We start from the raw sequence: 13,706 nt of genomic DNA, 5'->3' as shown, positions 1-13,706 counted from the left end.
TGAATTCTAATCACTGTGAAAGATAGTCCTAGGGTCTGTTTAAAAAAAATAAGATTAGACAAGTTTGTGTTTGGCTGCATGTAATAGAAAAGTCGGAGTTGCTTTGCTTCACGTGGAGATGCTTAAGAGGGGGTGGTCCAAGTGTGACAGGGCAGCCATGTAATGCCCCTTAGCACAGACCCAGCCATCTCTGCCATCCATCATCCTCATTGGAGCAAGATCCCTGGCAACTCCAGGCTGTCACCTAGAGTGCTGTCATGAGCATGTAGCAGCTGACCCTACTCTTTTTGGTCAGGAAAGCCTTAACTTTTCTGGAAGCACTCTTCTTAATATTACACTTACACCTCATTGACCACACTTGTCACATGATCACTTTTAGCTGCAAAGAAGCCTGGAAATCAAGTTCTCTGGTTTAACACCTCACTCCCTGGAACAAAACCAAGATATTGTTAAGGAAAATGGAATTTGTGGCAGACAAGAGCAGTGTCTGCCACAGGGCCAGGGTCTGTCAGAGGGCCAGGCATTTAGGTGGTTTGCAGTGATGAGCCCTGAAGGGCTGGTGCAATTGCCCATGCCCTGGCAGTCATAACTCTGTGTATTGCCACACATATCTAAATACGTACGCATAGTGGAATACACAAACATGTTAGAAAGTATTTGCCTGAATAAGAATGGTGCTTTCATTTCTCCATTTAGCCAGATGATGCGTCTTTCAACATTACTACCCTGTCAGATGGGTCCCAAGATGAAGAAGGGAGTTTTGCAGTTCCCAGGAGTGGCCCCATGGTAAGTCATCGCATGCCCAGCTGATTGCATGTCAGGGCAAAATTGCAAATTCAAGGCAAGAAGAAGCAATTTTTTTCAAACAGATGAGAAAAACTTGAACTAACACTGTGAGGAAACCACAGCTGCCAATAGACCCATCAACCTTATAACAATTAGGAAGAAAGAGACTCAAAACTGAGGAATGAATAGATCAGTTTGAAAGAGGACTCCATAAATTAATACTGATGCAGTGTTCTTTAGGAGCATCAAGTATGGATCGATTTGTTAACTTTTGTCCCCTTGTCTGAGTTCATACAGATGATCTGTCCTAACTCTGCCATCTTAACTCAGAAGTCCTTTTACCTGCAGGATAAATTAAAATTTCCTCTTCCTGATATTGAAGGCTCCCCACTGTTACCTGTGTATCCAGCGTTGGATCTCAGGACTCATCCAGACAAACCCTCCACTTACGACAGATTCACTCACGTGGCCTTGAGTAGTAGAACTTCTACTTTTCTTTGTCTCAAACTCTCGTCATTCCTCCCCCCGCCCCACCTCCACTGGGAACCCCCAATTGGTGTTTCTGTGCAGGAGCCCTGGCAGGGTGTGGCATAATGGACCAGAAGTGAGAGACCCTGTTAGATAAAGTAGTGGTTCTCCACTGGCAAGTTGATGGAAGGCAAAAGAGCATGACAAGACGGGCAGATGGAGAGGGCACATTCAGCGTCCTCCTGGGCAGTAGTTTCTCGTCTGTTGTCCAGTTTGATATACCGGGTAGTTGATATGCACAACGCACTCCCAGGGCACCCCCATTGTTCAGGGAGATAATGCTGTTAGCCCCATGTGAATGAGTTTTTCTGTTGTGTTTTTAGATTTTTGGTTATGAGGTGGTTTTGTTTTGTTTCACAGTGATCATTTAAGAAGCATAAAATAATGTGAGTGATTTTTGTCAGTAGCACTCACTACAGGTTATAGCACTGATAGGCTAAGGGTTACCCACAGTTTCTAACCTACTGGCTTTAAATTCAGCTGTTACTTTCCCATTTAAGACCACGCATTGGAATGCAAATAAGTGAGAATATCTCTATTTCAGAGATAATCTCCAGTTCACCTCAGTTAGTGATGAAAACAAAGTAAGTCATTTGCAAACTGGTAACTCCTAGAAATGGGGAGTTTCCTACAGTAGACCTTACATGGTTGTGCTGTCCACCCACCCCCACCCCGTGACCAAGGATTCTTCTTCTAAGTAAGGCCTTGCCAGGATCCTTCATTTTCAGTCTCAGCTGGAGGTACCCATGTGCCCAAGACTCAGCCCTAAGTCTTAGCCTCACCTCTACCTGTCTTCTCTGACACCTGTTGATTTTATCTTGTACATAGTTCTAGAATACGTCTACTCCCCTCTTTTCCTACAACTACTTCCTTAGTACAGAAACTCATCATCTTTCTGTGTTACTGAAGCAGCCGCCTAAGTGATCTCCTGGACTTTAGCTTATACCCTCCATCTCATCCTCGCCGTGGCTGCAAGTCATCTGTCTAAAATGCAAGTCTTGCTCCATGCCTGCAGCAGTTCTCCCCACTTTCTAGTTAGTGTTAGTGTTAGGTAGTTAGAAAGCTCCTGTCTCTGACCTCTCGTCTGTCCGCTAGCTGACTTCACCTGTTCTATAAGCCAGCAAGAAAGTACTGTGTGTAGTTCTGTGCACACACCAAGCAGAACTTGAAGAATGGTGTTTGCACCGTTGAGTTGCTAAAGAAGAGGAGGTTGGGTAGGCCTGTTTTCTAGGCTTTTCCATGGCAGCTCTGTGACCACAATGCTTGTGACATTTTTCTGTTTCTTCACTCTGCTGATTCATTGATTTATTCATTCACCAAATCTTTATTGAACACGTGTTGTCTACATATAGGATCCTTGAAAGTTTGACAGTGTAAGAGAAAGAAAATGATCTTACATGGCAGTTATAGATAGAGCCTCCTGGGGTAAGTTAGTCTCTCAGATTTCGTTTTTGTTTTCATTTTGTTTTTCTGAAAACCGATTGAATGTCAATAATGACATAAGTAAAAGTTTCAGCAGTAATGACACTCAAAAAAATTTCATTGGAACCTGTCTCTAGTGTGACTTACTTTGGATTGTTTGTTACTCATAATATCTTTACTTTGAAATGTTAAACAAATTGGTTAGTTGCTAAAGTAGCCCACAGATGCCAACTTAACTCTTTCTGCACCTGTACTGAAAATCATTCTAGAACTTCTTACCATGATGTAAACACATTTTTGACTTCCCTGCTTCCTGATTATTAGCAGCCATGGGCACCCCGGTTTGGTTCCCCAGTTTCTTTTACATGGTGGGATTTCCAGTGATTCAGTGCAGTGGAGGCAAGGGCTTCAGGGGTCCTGGCCATGATGCCTATAAAGGTAAATCTCGCCGGCCTGTCAGGGAAAATCTCACTGACTATTTACTGTTATCTCCAAGACTCCAGAGGCTCTTGACAACTTTCACTATTGGCATTTATGTTGTGGAATGGGATAAAGTAGGTAACCTAACTTTATCTTTTCCAAGGGGATAACCTTGGTTTGACCAACATCTTGTTTTTTCATTCTTTCATCTTTTTTACTTGTTTGATTTGCACCTTTATGATAAGTGAATTCTCTACGTATACAGGGTCTATCCTAATTACTATGACTCTATGTTTTGTTTATTTAAATTTGTTACAAGTTTGCCATCATTGTTTAGAATCAAAGTTTTCTTTCCTCTTCTCAGAAATTTTTTTCTTTCAGATGAACTTACATTGAGGCTATCACTACCCATTAAATAAAAATCTTGTTAATACTCCACTAAGAATTTCATTGAATTTAAAGATTGTTGGAGAGAATTCACATCTTAAAATATTGAATCTTCCCACTGAGAAAAAATTGTGTCTTTCCATTCATTTGTATCTTCTATCCTTCAATAAAATTTCATAATTTCCTCTCATATTTTTTCCTACACATTTTTTCATTTGTTAGTTACTAGGAACTTAATAGCTTTCATTGGTATTTTAAATGGTAGGGGTTTTTCATGGTATCTTCTTGTCTGTTTTTGTGGATATACAAGGAAAGTATTTTTGTTACTCACAAAAGTCTCTCTTATAGTTTCCTTTCTGAAAATTCTTTTTTTATTTCTTAGAAATTTTCATTTGATTTTATAATTTGTGCAGACATCGTCTGAAATACTGAAAGTTTTATTTGCCCAATCTTTAAAATACACTTAGCCCTCTTTATTTTTAGGTTCTGCATTCTAGGATTCAACCAACTGCAGGTTGAAAATATTCAGAAAAAAAAAAATCCCAGAAAGTTCCAAAAAGCAAAACTTGAATTTGCTGTGCACCAGCAACTATTTACATAGCATTTACATTGTATTAGGTGTTATAAGTAATCTAGAAATGATTTAAAGTATACGGAAGGATATGCATAGGTTATATGCAAACGTCACAACGTTTTGTATAAGGGACTTGAGCATTTGAGGACTTTGGTGTCCTTGGGGGTCCTGGAACCAATCCCCCATAAATAGCAAGGGACGATTGTAGTTATTCATCTTATTTACTTTTCTTATCTTATTCAACCAACCTCAAGCACTTATAACATTGAATAATAATTATGGAGATCTTTTGATACATTTTTGATTTTCTCATGAATTCTTCTAAGTTTCACTATTAAGAAGAATATTTGTTCTGGGTTTCTGAGCCTTGTAGTTACTTTTATCAGGAGTAGAGATTGAGTTATATCAAATGATTGTATCATCTATTAAAATGAATGTATTGTTTTTCTTCTTTAAAAGGCAATTACTTTAGGAAATTACATTGATAGGTTTTTCTAATGTTGAACTATAATTTCATTGCTTAGTTAAACCCTACTTGTGTTATATTATTCTTTTCTTATGCTACTGAATATGATTTGCTACCATTTTAGCATTTTTAACCACTATTCTACTAAGTGGGGTTAGCCTATAATATATCATTTCTTTTTGTTATTACCAGAGTTATGTTAATCTAGGTACAAACATGTTGAGAACTTTGAATCTTTTTCAGTATTTTGGAGCTATTTATTAAACTTTGGTGTAAACACATATAATCTGTAAAAACTATTATATACAGTTTTATGCCAAGGTCTGGCATCACTGTAGACCTAATGCTTTGATTAATTTTTCAATAGATATGGTTTAGGGATTATATTCCTTTCAATCCCAACTTGTATGAATTTGGTAATGTGTATTTGTTCTAGCAAAACATCCAGTTCATTTAAAATTTCAATATATGTTGGCGTGTGTGTGTGTAAACACATATGTACACAAATATATATATGTACATACACACATTTGTTTAGGTGCATAATTTTAAAATTTTCTGTGAAGGTAGCTATTACTCCTTTTTTCTTCCTAAAATTTATGTCTATCAGAATGTAAATACTTGCCTGTGTTGGCAGTATTTTTTTTTAAAGTCACTACCTTTAATTAATTAAGCCTACTTTTTCTATCGTATTAATTTATTTAATCCTTATTAATTTTTTTCGTTCATTCTTGGGTCTACTTGGATAATTTTTCCTAGTCTCTTGGGTTATAAACATTTTTCTTCTTTTTTTTTTTTGAAATATATACTCATTTTAATGTCAGACACAAAAATTTCAGAATATCCCTTTTTAGAAGAATTTGCTCGGAACTTATCCATTACATCAACAACTTTTTTTTTTCCTGAATTTTATTTTATTTATTTTTTTATACAGCAGGTTCTTATTAGTCATCAATTTTATACACATCAGTGTATACATGTCAATTCCAATCGCCCAGTTCATCACACCACCACCCCCAGCCCCTTGCCGCTTTCCCCCCTTGGTGTCCATTTATTTTTAAACTTTATTATACTTGTGTTTAAGGTTAAGAAGTAATCTGAATAATACTTTGGCTATTCACATGGATTTTTGGAATTTATTACTCTCATTGCCTTTAATATTTAGTTTATAATTTCAGATGTCATAGATGGCATCGGAATGCCTTTAAATTCACATTTGGATAGATTTTGTAATTTTTATTATATTTTTAATTTCAAAATTGGTTACGTATTTGTCAGTGAATGTGGCTTATATACGTTCATCTCTGGGGAATTTGGCCCAGTGGATGCAAGAGGTGGATTTATCAGTTCTGATCTCAGATGCAGAAGAGGAATATGGGGAGCCTTATTGTCTGTAATGACTGAAGCACAGGCAGATTTAGTGTATAGAGTTATAACACATAGATTGAAACCATGAGAAAAAACCAAGCAGCCTGTCAGGAAGGTCAGAAACATCTTTTGAGTCGGTGAGTTTCTCCTGTAAGTAATGAACACGGAAAATATTTGGTATATGGTGTTTCTTTAATGTGAAGGAAATATCAGATAGTCGAAGTCTAGTTTTAAGAGAGCTCAAGCAGATAGTGCTAACCTTCTAAACGTTGGAATTTAAAATAATAATCCTTCAACCCTTACTCTCCAATCCCAGTGCAGTAGGATTTGGGCAGCAGAGCAAGCGTTGGTAGCTAGGAAGCTTTGCCTCTCCTAAAGCAGCTGAGGCCCCAGTGGGAAACTCTAGTGGTTGGGCATGTAGGGAAATGGTAGGATCCATTATGGACAAGCTAGGGAAGTTTGTTTTAAATGGGAGTGGCATGTATGTTTGAAATACATTAAAATCACTAGTGAAAGTATTTTAAAGATTCTAATATTAATATGTTTAATGAGTAAGTGGATGTTTTAAAATTATGAATACCAAGCACTGAGCCTTTTCATTCAACCTGTTTCAAAACTCATGGTCCCTTTATTGGCAGAGAGATCTTCCTTTTCATTTTCACCAAGTCATTCCCCTGCTTTAACACATGAATGTTCTTTTGTTTGTTGTGTTGTGTTTTAACCCTTATGAGTCTAAGTCTGAGAATCTCTACCTGGCTTTCAAAACCTTCTTGACTAACACATTTCTCATATTTTTCTAATACCTTGTCTCAACTCCTGGCAAATCAGGGTCTCCTTGATCCTCTCATGAAGCCAAAATGCTTCAGATTTCCATACCTGAAATTTATAATTCCATGTCTGGCCTGAATGCTTTGCCCTCCTCCCTGCCTTTGTAAGTCCTTTTCATCATTCCTTGAGTTTCAGTGCAAGGTCAGCCACCTCTTCAGTGAAACCTTTTGGGTGGCACCTCTTTCCTCTCCTTTACTCTCCAGTAAACACTAGTAGTGTAGAAATTAGCTCTTAAGAGTGGATTGTCTTTTAATAATGTTCCATAAATGTTACTCTCTTCTCCTCATTATAAATAACTAAAGAGCAAGGGTCACGATTTAAATTTCTGCTTCCCCCAGGAAAGTCCCAGAATAATTTATATTACAAAAAGTGGGACCTCATTCAATACTATAGACTGGCTGGAGGCCAGTTAAACCAGACAGCAGATGGCACTTCTCCACTTTACAGATTACGAAATTGACATTTAGTCCATTCAAGGATCCCAAGCCATCAGCTTCAAGCCTTACATGAGTGTTTCTCAATTTTCAGGAGTGTTCTCTTCTATAGATGAGTTATTACAAAGTTTAATAAAGCATTTCTTTCTAGAAAAACATAAGGAAACCACTGAAAAGTGTTCCACATATTTTTAAGGATTTCAGTGTATAGGTAATCTTTAATCTGTAGTGTTAGTTTTTAGAGCCACCAATTACATAATTGAGCATCTGTGTTTTAATAGTTGGCAATATATTCACATTCTGTTTACACAATAAGATATGTTATCTCCTTTGGAATAAAATAGGAAAAAGAGAACGCAAAGCTCAGCATTCGAGATTCCCTTGTGCAATTTGTAGTACATAATAAAGGATCTTTCATGAAGCAGGTGTTCAGTTCATATTGCTAAATAAATATGAGTGACATCAGGCTCTGGGGGAAAAAGAACAGACTTATGTGTGAAGAGCATAAAAAAGGTTCTTGATGGAATAGCAGATTTTCACCCTCACACATACTCACAGCTGATAACTTCCACGTTAAAATTTATATTGGTAGAAATGGTAGAATTTGTGTGTAAGTTTTTACTAGTACCCATCCAACCTGAGTTAGAGCTCTACAAAGCTCTACAGAGCTCTACAAAGTTAATTACTCAACTTCTGATAACATTGCAGGGGAGTGCAGTGCTTTGGCAGGATTGCAGTGAAGAAAGTAGGAAATTAAGTAAGAGAGGACACTGAACTAGAAAGCGTACTTAAATTGTTGGTAGTTATTATCACTCTGTATTTCCTAGCAAAGAAGTCAATGTATGAGTATATTAATAGTAGCTAGCCCTCATGCAGTACTCACTATGTGCCAGATATTGTTCCATGTGATTTATAGTCATTTAAAATCCATAATAACTTGTTGAAATATGTTCTATTATCATCTTCATTTTACAGATCAGGAGATTAAGCAATAGAGAGTCCTGTAACTTGCTTGAAGTCACACGAAGTGGAAGAACCAGGATTAGAATCCAAGCAATCTGGCTCCAGCATCCCTGTTACTAACCATCTAGCTATGTCATGACTTAGAGTTTACGACCAAAATGTGTGACCAGCTGCATCAAGAATAACAAATATAATAATCATCAAACTATGTGACATCAAGCATTGTAATTTTTACGTTAGGAACTGTATGACAACAAACATTTAAGAAGATGTGGTTATTTTGACCTTGACTTAGTTCTCTTTTGAGAAAACTGTGTGAGCTGTACAGGTCTGAACTGAGTGAGAAAACAAAGGAAATCAGATGCAAGCCCTTCATGGAATCAAGAATTGCTTTTTGTGAAAAGAATTCAAATATACAGCAGAACATAAATCAGGTTGAAACGTAGGGTAGACTGTATTTATGATAAGCTGTTTTGTGTTCGTCTTCCCTTGTTTCACAGTCTATCCTGGAGACTATTCCAGATGTGCCAGCTCATTCCAATGGCTCAGCAGACCCTGGACAGTCGGTGCAGAACGCAGTGACTGGTGAGTGACACAAACTCCTACTGAACTCAAGCTGTGTCTTTTTGCTTTTGTGCTGGCACTCAATTCAGTGAGAAGTGAATTTCTGAAAGCAAAATGTAAGTGTGTTTTCTCCCCTTTTTGATTCTGTCACCCGGGCCTCTCCTCCCATCACCTCCAAACAGCCCATCTGTCATACCAGACGAAACTAATTGAACCACATGGGAAGCAGAATCTTTTCCACCTTTACTCCCACGGCATCATTTAGAAACTACTCACTTAGGCAGTGTCTTTGATTTGGGGCCTCTCTCACAGGTAATCTGGATCTGCTTAACAGTATCAAGCAGACCAGGAAGCAGACCACTTCCAAGAACCTCTAATTATGCTCAAGTAAATGCAGCAGCAGAGCAGCTTGTGATATACAGAGTAACAGGGTTAGCTTTTAAATGGGCCTCTTCCACTTGAGCATTGGATACTCTGCATGGGCCCAGTATGGAATCTCAAATCCTCCTTGTTAGAAATAGGCCCCTTTAGGCCACACTTTTGTGATCCCTCAAAATTTTCCCTAAATAATGCACCGTCTTCTCAGATACAGCAGAACCCCATACTTGCAGCATTAGCTTCAAAACTCAAATAAGTTGGGGTGATGAAAATGTTCTAAAATTGATCGATGGTTGTACAACTCTGCAAATATCCTAAAAACCGTTGACTATACACTTCAAATAAGTGAATTCTAGGCATGTGGATTACATTTTAATAAAGCTGTTTCCAAAAAAAAAGAAAAATCGAAGAGAATGGATTTGCTGTAAATTATTCCACATCATTCTATTTGCTGCCATATTGTTATTCAGTTCAACTCATACCACTAAAAGATAAAAGTCTACCTGGAGTCGTCTGGTGATTTGGAGCATCGGCCTGTATAATCAACACTGTCCAAAGAATCTGTCCATAGGTCCTTAAGAAGTTAGCGTTTTATTTAACAATTAATCTTACTCTGATTTGCATGCAAGCCTCTGTATGATGAGTGAAAATCTTAACTGTGCCCTCATTATTTTCTAAGTTCTTACTGTATCCATTTATTGTGTTTTAATTCAGTATAACTGTTTAGAATTTTAAATTTGTTGATTTACAAATTTCTCTGTTAAACTTTTAATTGAGGTTAACTAGGTCTTCTGTCATTTCTATCTTTTGTTCCTTTTGTTCTGTTTGGTTTTCATTTAGTCACTGTCTATAGAAGAGGGTAAAAGAGATGAGCTCTTTTTTTTGTAATCAAATAATTCTTTTCATGACATATGAACAGTTTTGCCAGGCAATGAAACAAGATGGCAAGCCAAACTCTTAGTCAAATATCAGATTTAGGTTTACTCAAATGATTTCACTTGTTTTTGGTAAGGAATCTATTGGCTTGATTTCAGACTTGAGAGAAACATGGATACGGGACAGTACTTGTCACCCATTTAGCTTTGTAATGTACATCATACGAGGTCAGGTAACGATACAAAATTACAAGAATTAGGATTAATTCACCTGAACAAATCTAGCAGTGAAGGGCAAACTGAATTTGAACAAATCTTAAGAGGCACAGTTCCACAGTTTGGGAAAAACCCAAGAGGAATGAAAGTAGGCAGGAATTTCCTGTGGGGCCTCCACCCTTTCTCCCTCTGCTTTAAGCTTTTGCTTCCCCAATAGCAGCAACGTTGGGTCTGGATGGACTTAATTTTAATATCATGAGAATATATAGAAATATTTCATTTTTGTCTTTCTAATTAATCTTCAATGCTTTTCATGAGACATAAACATCTAAAATTAAAAACATCAGATTAAATAGAAAGTTTGCTTGGATAATGATTATAGAAGTTTGTTCATGTGGAAATCTGATGACACTACATTAATTGCTTAACTGAAATCATTCTGGGTGAGTCTAATGCTTTTCCTGGATGTAAACATTCTAATGTGCTTATGGATTAACTTGTAAACATTTTGTGCTTATTTTACAGTAAATGGTATTGATTGATTAAATGGCGTATTAAATATTCCACATCCTCTGTTCTTTAGATGATGAATATCTGGAAAAGGACATTCCACTACAAGCTGAAGAGCTGTCCTTTGAAGTATCTTATTCAGAAATGGTTACAGAGGCTCCAAAAAGAAATAAATTGAAGAAGTCAGATTTTAAGAAAGAAGACTATGTTTTACCTGTAAGTAAAAACCTTTCATGATTATTCCACTAGCTTCCTGTGACTTCTCTGTGGGACAAACTAGGATTTTTTTAAAAATTTCTTTGTGTGTGCACAAGGGCATGGGGAGAGGCCAGGCATCAGTGTTGCATCACACCAGGGACATTATTTGTTGTGCAGTACACAGCCTGCCTGGCTGTACCTGGCAGCCCTGGGTTGAGGAAGAGTTGCTAGGGTATATGCTTGCGTACTGCTTTATAGATGAAATAGGATTTCCACTTGGCTTGTGTGCTTTCATGCACTTTCTATCCTTACTTTACTTATAGGTTGATGCCAGTTCTAACTGTAACTGTATACCTACTTGTGCATTAGAAGCCACATGTCAGAAAGTCACAGTCATTAACAATAAGAAGTGAGAGCTTATAGGGCAGACACTAAAAACTCATCAAAAATAAATTCAAGAATTTGTAATATTATTATGGGATGGGAAAGTAGAGCTACATACTTCATTAGCCTGAAAGCCTCATTATATATATCCAGGATAATTATATTCTGAAAGCCCAATACAGGAAATATGCTACACTGATCTATTTGCTACTCAGTCAATGCATTTGTGAAGAGTTCAAGATGTGGAGTCCTGAATATTCTGTGCTGATCAGGGCTGGAGGCATGATGAGCAGGGCTCAGGCAGTTTCAGGGCTAGAGGAATGAGTCATCTAGAATCAGGCAGAGGCTTTGCCCCAGGTGGCCTGGACCATTCCTGTGAAGGAGGGGAAGAGGACAGGGCAAGATCTGTAAGACCCACCAGGAGCCTTCTATGGGCCAGACACTGCAGCAGGTATTCTAGTTCTCATCATCCTAGTGATTGCTCCCATTTTACAGTTGAGGAAACTGAGGCCCAAACAAGCTAAGTAACATATCCAAATCTTCACAGCTAATAGGAGGCAGAAACAGAATTTAAACCTACACGTGTCCATCTTCAGAACCCCTCCTGGACCCTATGCAGCCTCTATGTCGGAGGGCACAGTGGCATTCTGGGACAAAAGAGGGAACCCAGCTCTGGGACTCTGGTTGCAGGGGGAGTCCCTCTGAATCTTTGGAGAGAATTGTCCAAGAGAGGATGCTGACCCCCAGTCTCCTCATCATGTCTGTCTCCTCCTGAGTTTGGGCTCACCTGGGGTGCAGGGCAGCCTCCCATGAAGAGCTCTGCATAGGGTGTAGCACGTAGTGTCAATAATTGCTCAGTAATGATTGCAGTTCTTGTTGTGTTGCTGTTCTTGTTATGTATTATTGTCATGTGGGGCCTTGGTCTCAGAAAGAAGGTAAAATAACCAAGTGTTTAATAGCACAAGGTATACCTCAGACCACACCCTATGTTTTGTTGTTTAGCTTTTAAATGCTTGGAATTTCAAAGAACAGTTGTTGAATGAATGAATAAATGAATGAATGAATTGGAAGATGCTTTAAAAATCCCAAGGAAGCTCTAGTTTAGGGAACTCCTATGGAGAATGTATACTTACAACTTTGTAATTTAAATAACTATTGTATATTTCTACTTTAGCCATTTTCTTTCAATACCAGGTTTTCTGAGAGCAAGGTATTTGTTATGGATTTTATATATATACTTAAATATAAAATTTATATTTTACTTATTATGTAATTATATATTAACTTATATAATACTTATATTTTATTATTATTACTTATATGTAATATTTCTGTTATTTATTACAAGAACAATCTCTTGTTTTTTAAAGGTCTTACTTCTTATAGTCTTCACAATATTTCTGGACTGTTGAAGGGTTTTTTATTGTTCTTTTAGTGTATTTTGTTTCCTAGTGTGGAAATGGAGACTATAACAATATAATTGGCTTCAAAATGATAGTAGAATTATTTGGCACTTTCTGTGCATTTTTCTTTTTTAAGAATATTCTGAATTACCTACATTTGATTTTTAAGGTAGAATAACTATTGTCTCAGCAAGCAGGTGCAATCAGTTTCAGTTGAGAAATTACCTACATTCTTTACATCACAGTTGTGATGATGACGTTATGGTATACTTCAGATCACTATTTTGTTTCAATTTAGTGTAGTAGTGATCTGCAGATGTTCTAAAAATCATATTCATAATCTTTCTGTGATGCAGCATGCTCCTCAGAGATTTTTTTTATGAATAGCATGTCTTGCTGTACAGACTTAGAATGTCCAGGTGGCATTTGAATGAAGGTATAATAATTTTCCTTTGCCATAAAAAATAAATATCCTCAATATGTATTTTAGAAATTTATTGTTCAGAAAACCAGATTTGGCCTAACTGAAGCAGGAGATCTGTCTGCTGAAGACATGAAGAAAATCCGCCATCTCTCTCTGATTGAATTGACGGCCTTTTTTGATGCCTTTCGTATTCAACTAAAAAGAAACAAAACGGAGAAAGTAAAAGGACGAGGTATTAAGACTTATTCTGAAAACAAAACAAAACAAAAAGACTTATTCTGGCTTTAAGACTTTGATACATGGGAATAAGACGGTGCTTTTCTGATTCTTTTTTCTTTCTCACCTATTTTACAATGAAGACAGTGGGATTTTTGGAGTTCCTCTTACAGTCCTGCTGGAAAATGACCGAAGGAAAGATGCCGGAGTGAAAGTTCCCCTTGTGTTACAAAAAGTGAGTTCAATGTAAATAAAGGGGGATTTAATAGAGCCCTGTGCTTGCAATGTGCTATTTGTAAACCCACTAATGAATTTTCCTCTAGATTTAAAGACACTAAAGCCCTATTAGGACTTGGGCCTTG

The 13,706-nt window shown here is 37.3% G+C and overlaps 1 protein-coding gene across 1 annotated transcript in view; it reads left to right on the top strand.

Annotated features, from left to right (window-relative positions):
- Positions 1-13,706, top strand: part of ARHGAP28 (Rho GTPase activating protein 28) — a 65,571-nt gene that overhangs the window by 23,029 nt on the left and 28,836 nt on the right. Inside the window, exons 5-9 of the mRNA XM_022551315.2 lie at positions 697-786; positions 8,677-8,761; positions 10,793-10,935; positions 13,195-13,360; positions 13,488-13,579. Coding sequence (XP_022407023.2) covers positions 697-786; positions 8,677-8,761; positions 10,793-10,935; positions 13,195-13,360; positions 13,488-13,579 — 576 coding nt within the window. The remainder of the gene's footprint in view (positions 1-696; positions 787-8,676; positions 8,762-10,792; positions 10,936-13,194; positions 13,361-13,487; positions 13,580-13,706) is intronic.

This window comes from Delphinapterus leucas, chromosome 14 (genome assembly GCF_059928025.1).
Source record: "Delphinapterus leucas isolate spDelLeu-1000000601 "Yukka" chromosome 14, BTC_Dleu_Yukka2, whole genome shotgun sequence".
Classification (NCBI taxonomy): Eukaryota; Metazoa; Chordata; class Mammalia; order Artiodactyla; family Monodontidae; genus Delphinapterus; species Delphinapterus leucas.
The sequence above is the reverse complement of the archived record's forward strand: the minus strand, read 5'-3'. Positions and strand labels throughout refer to the sequence as shown.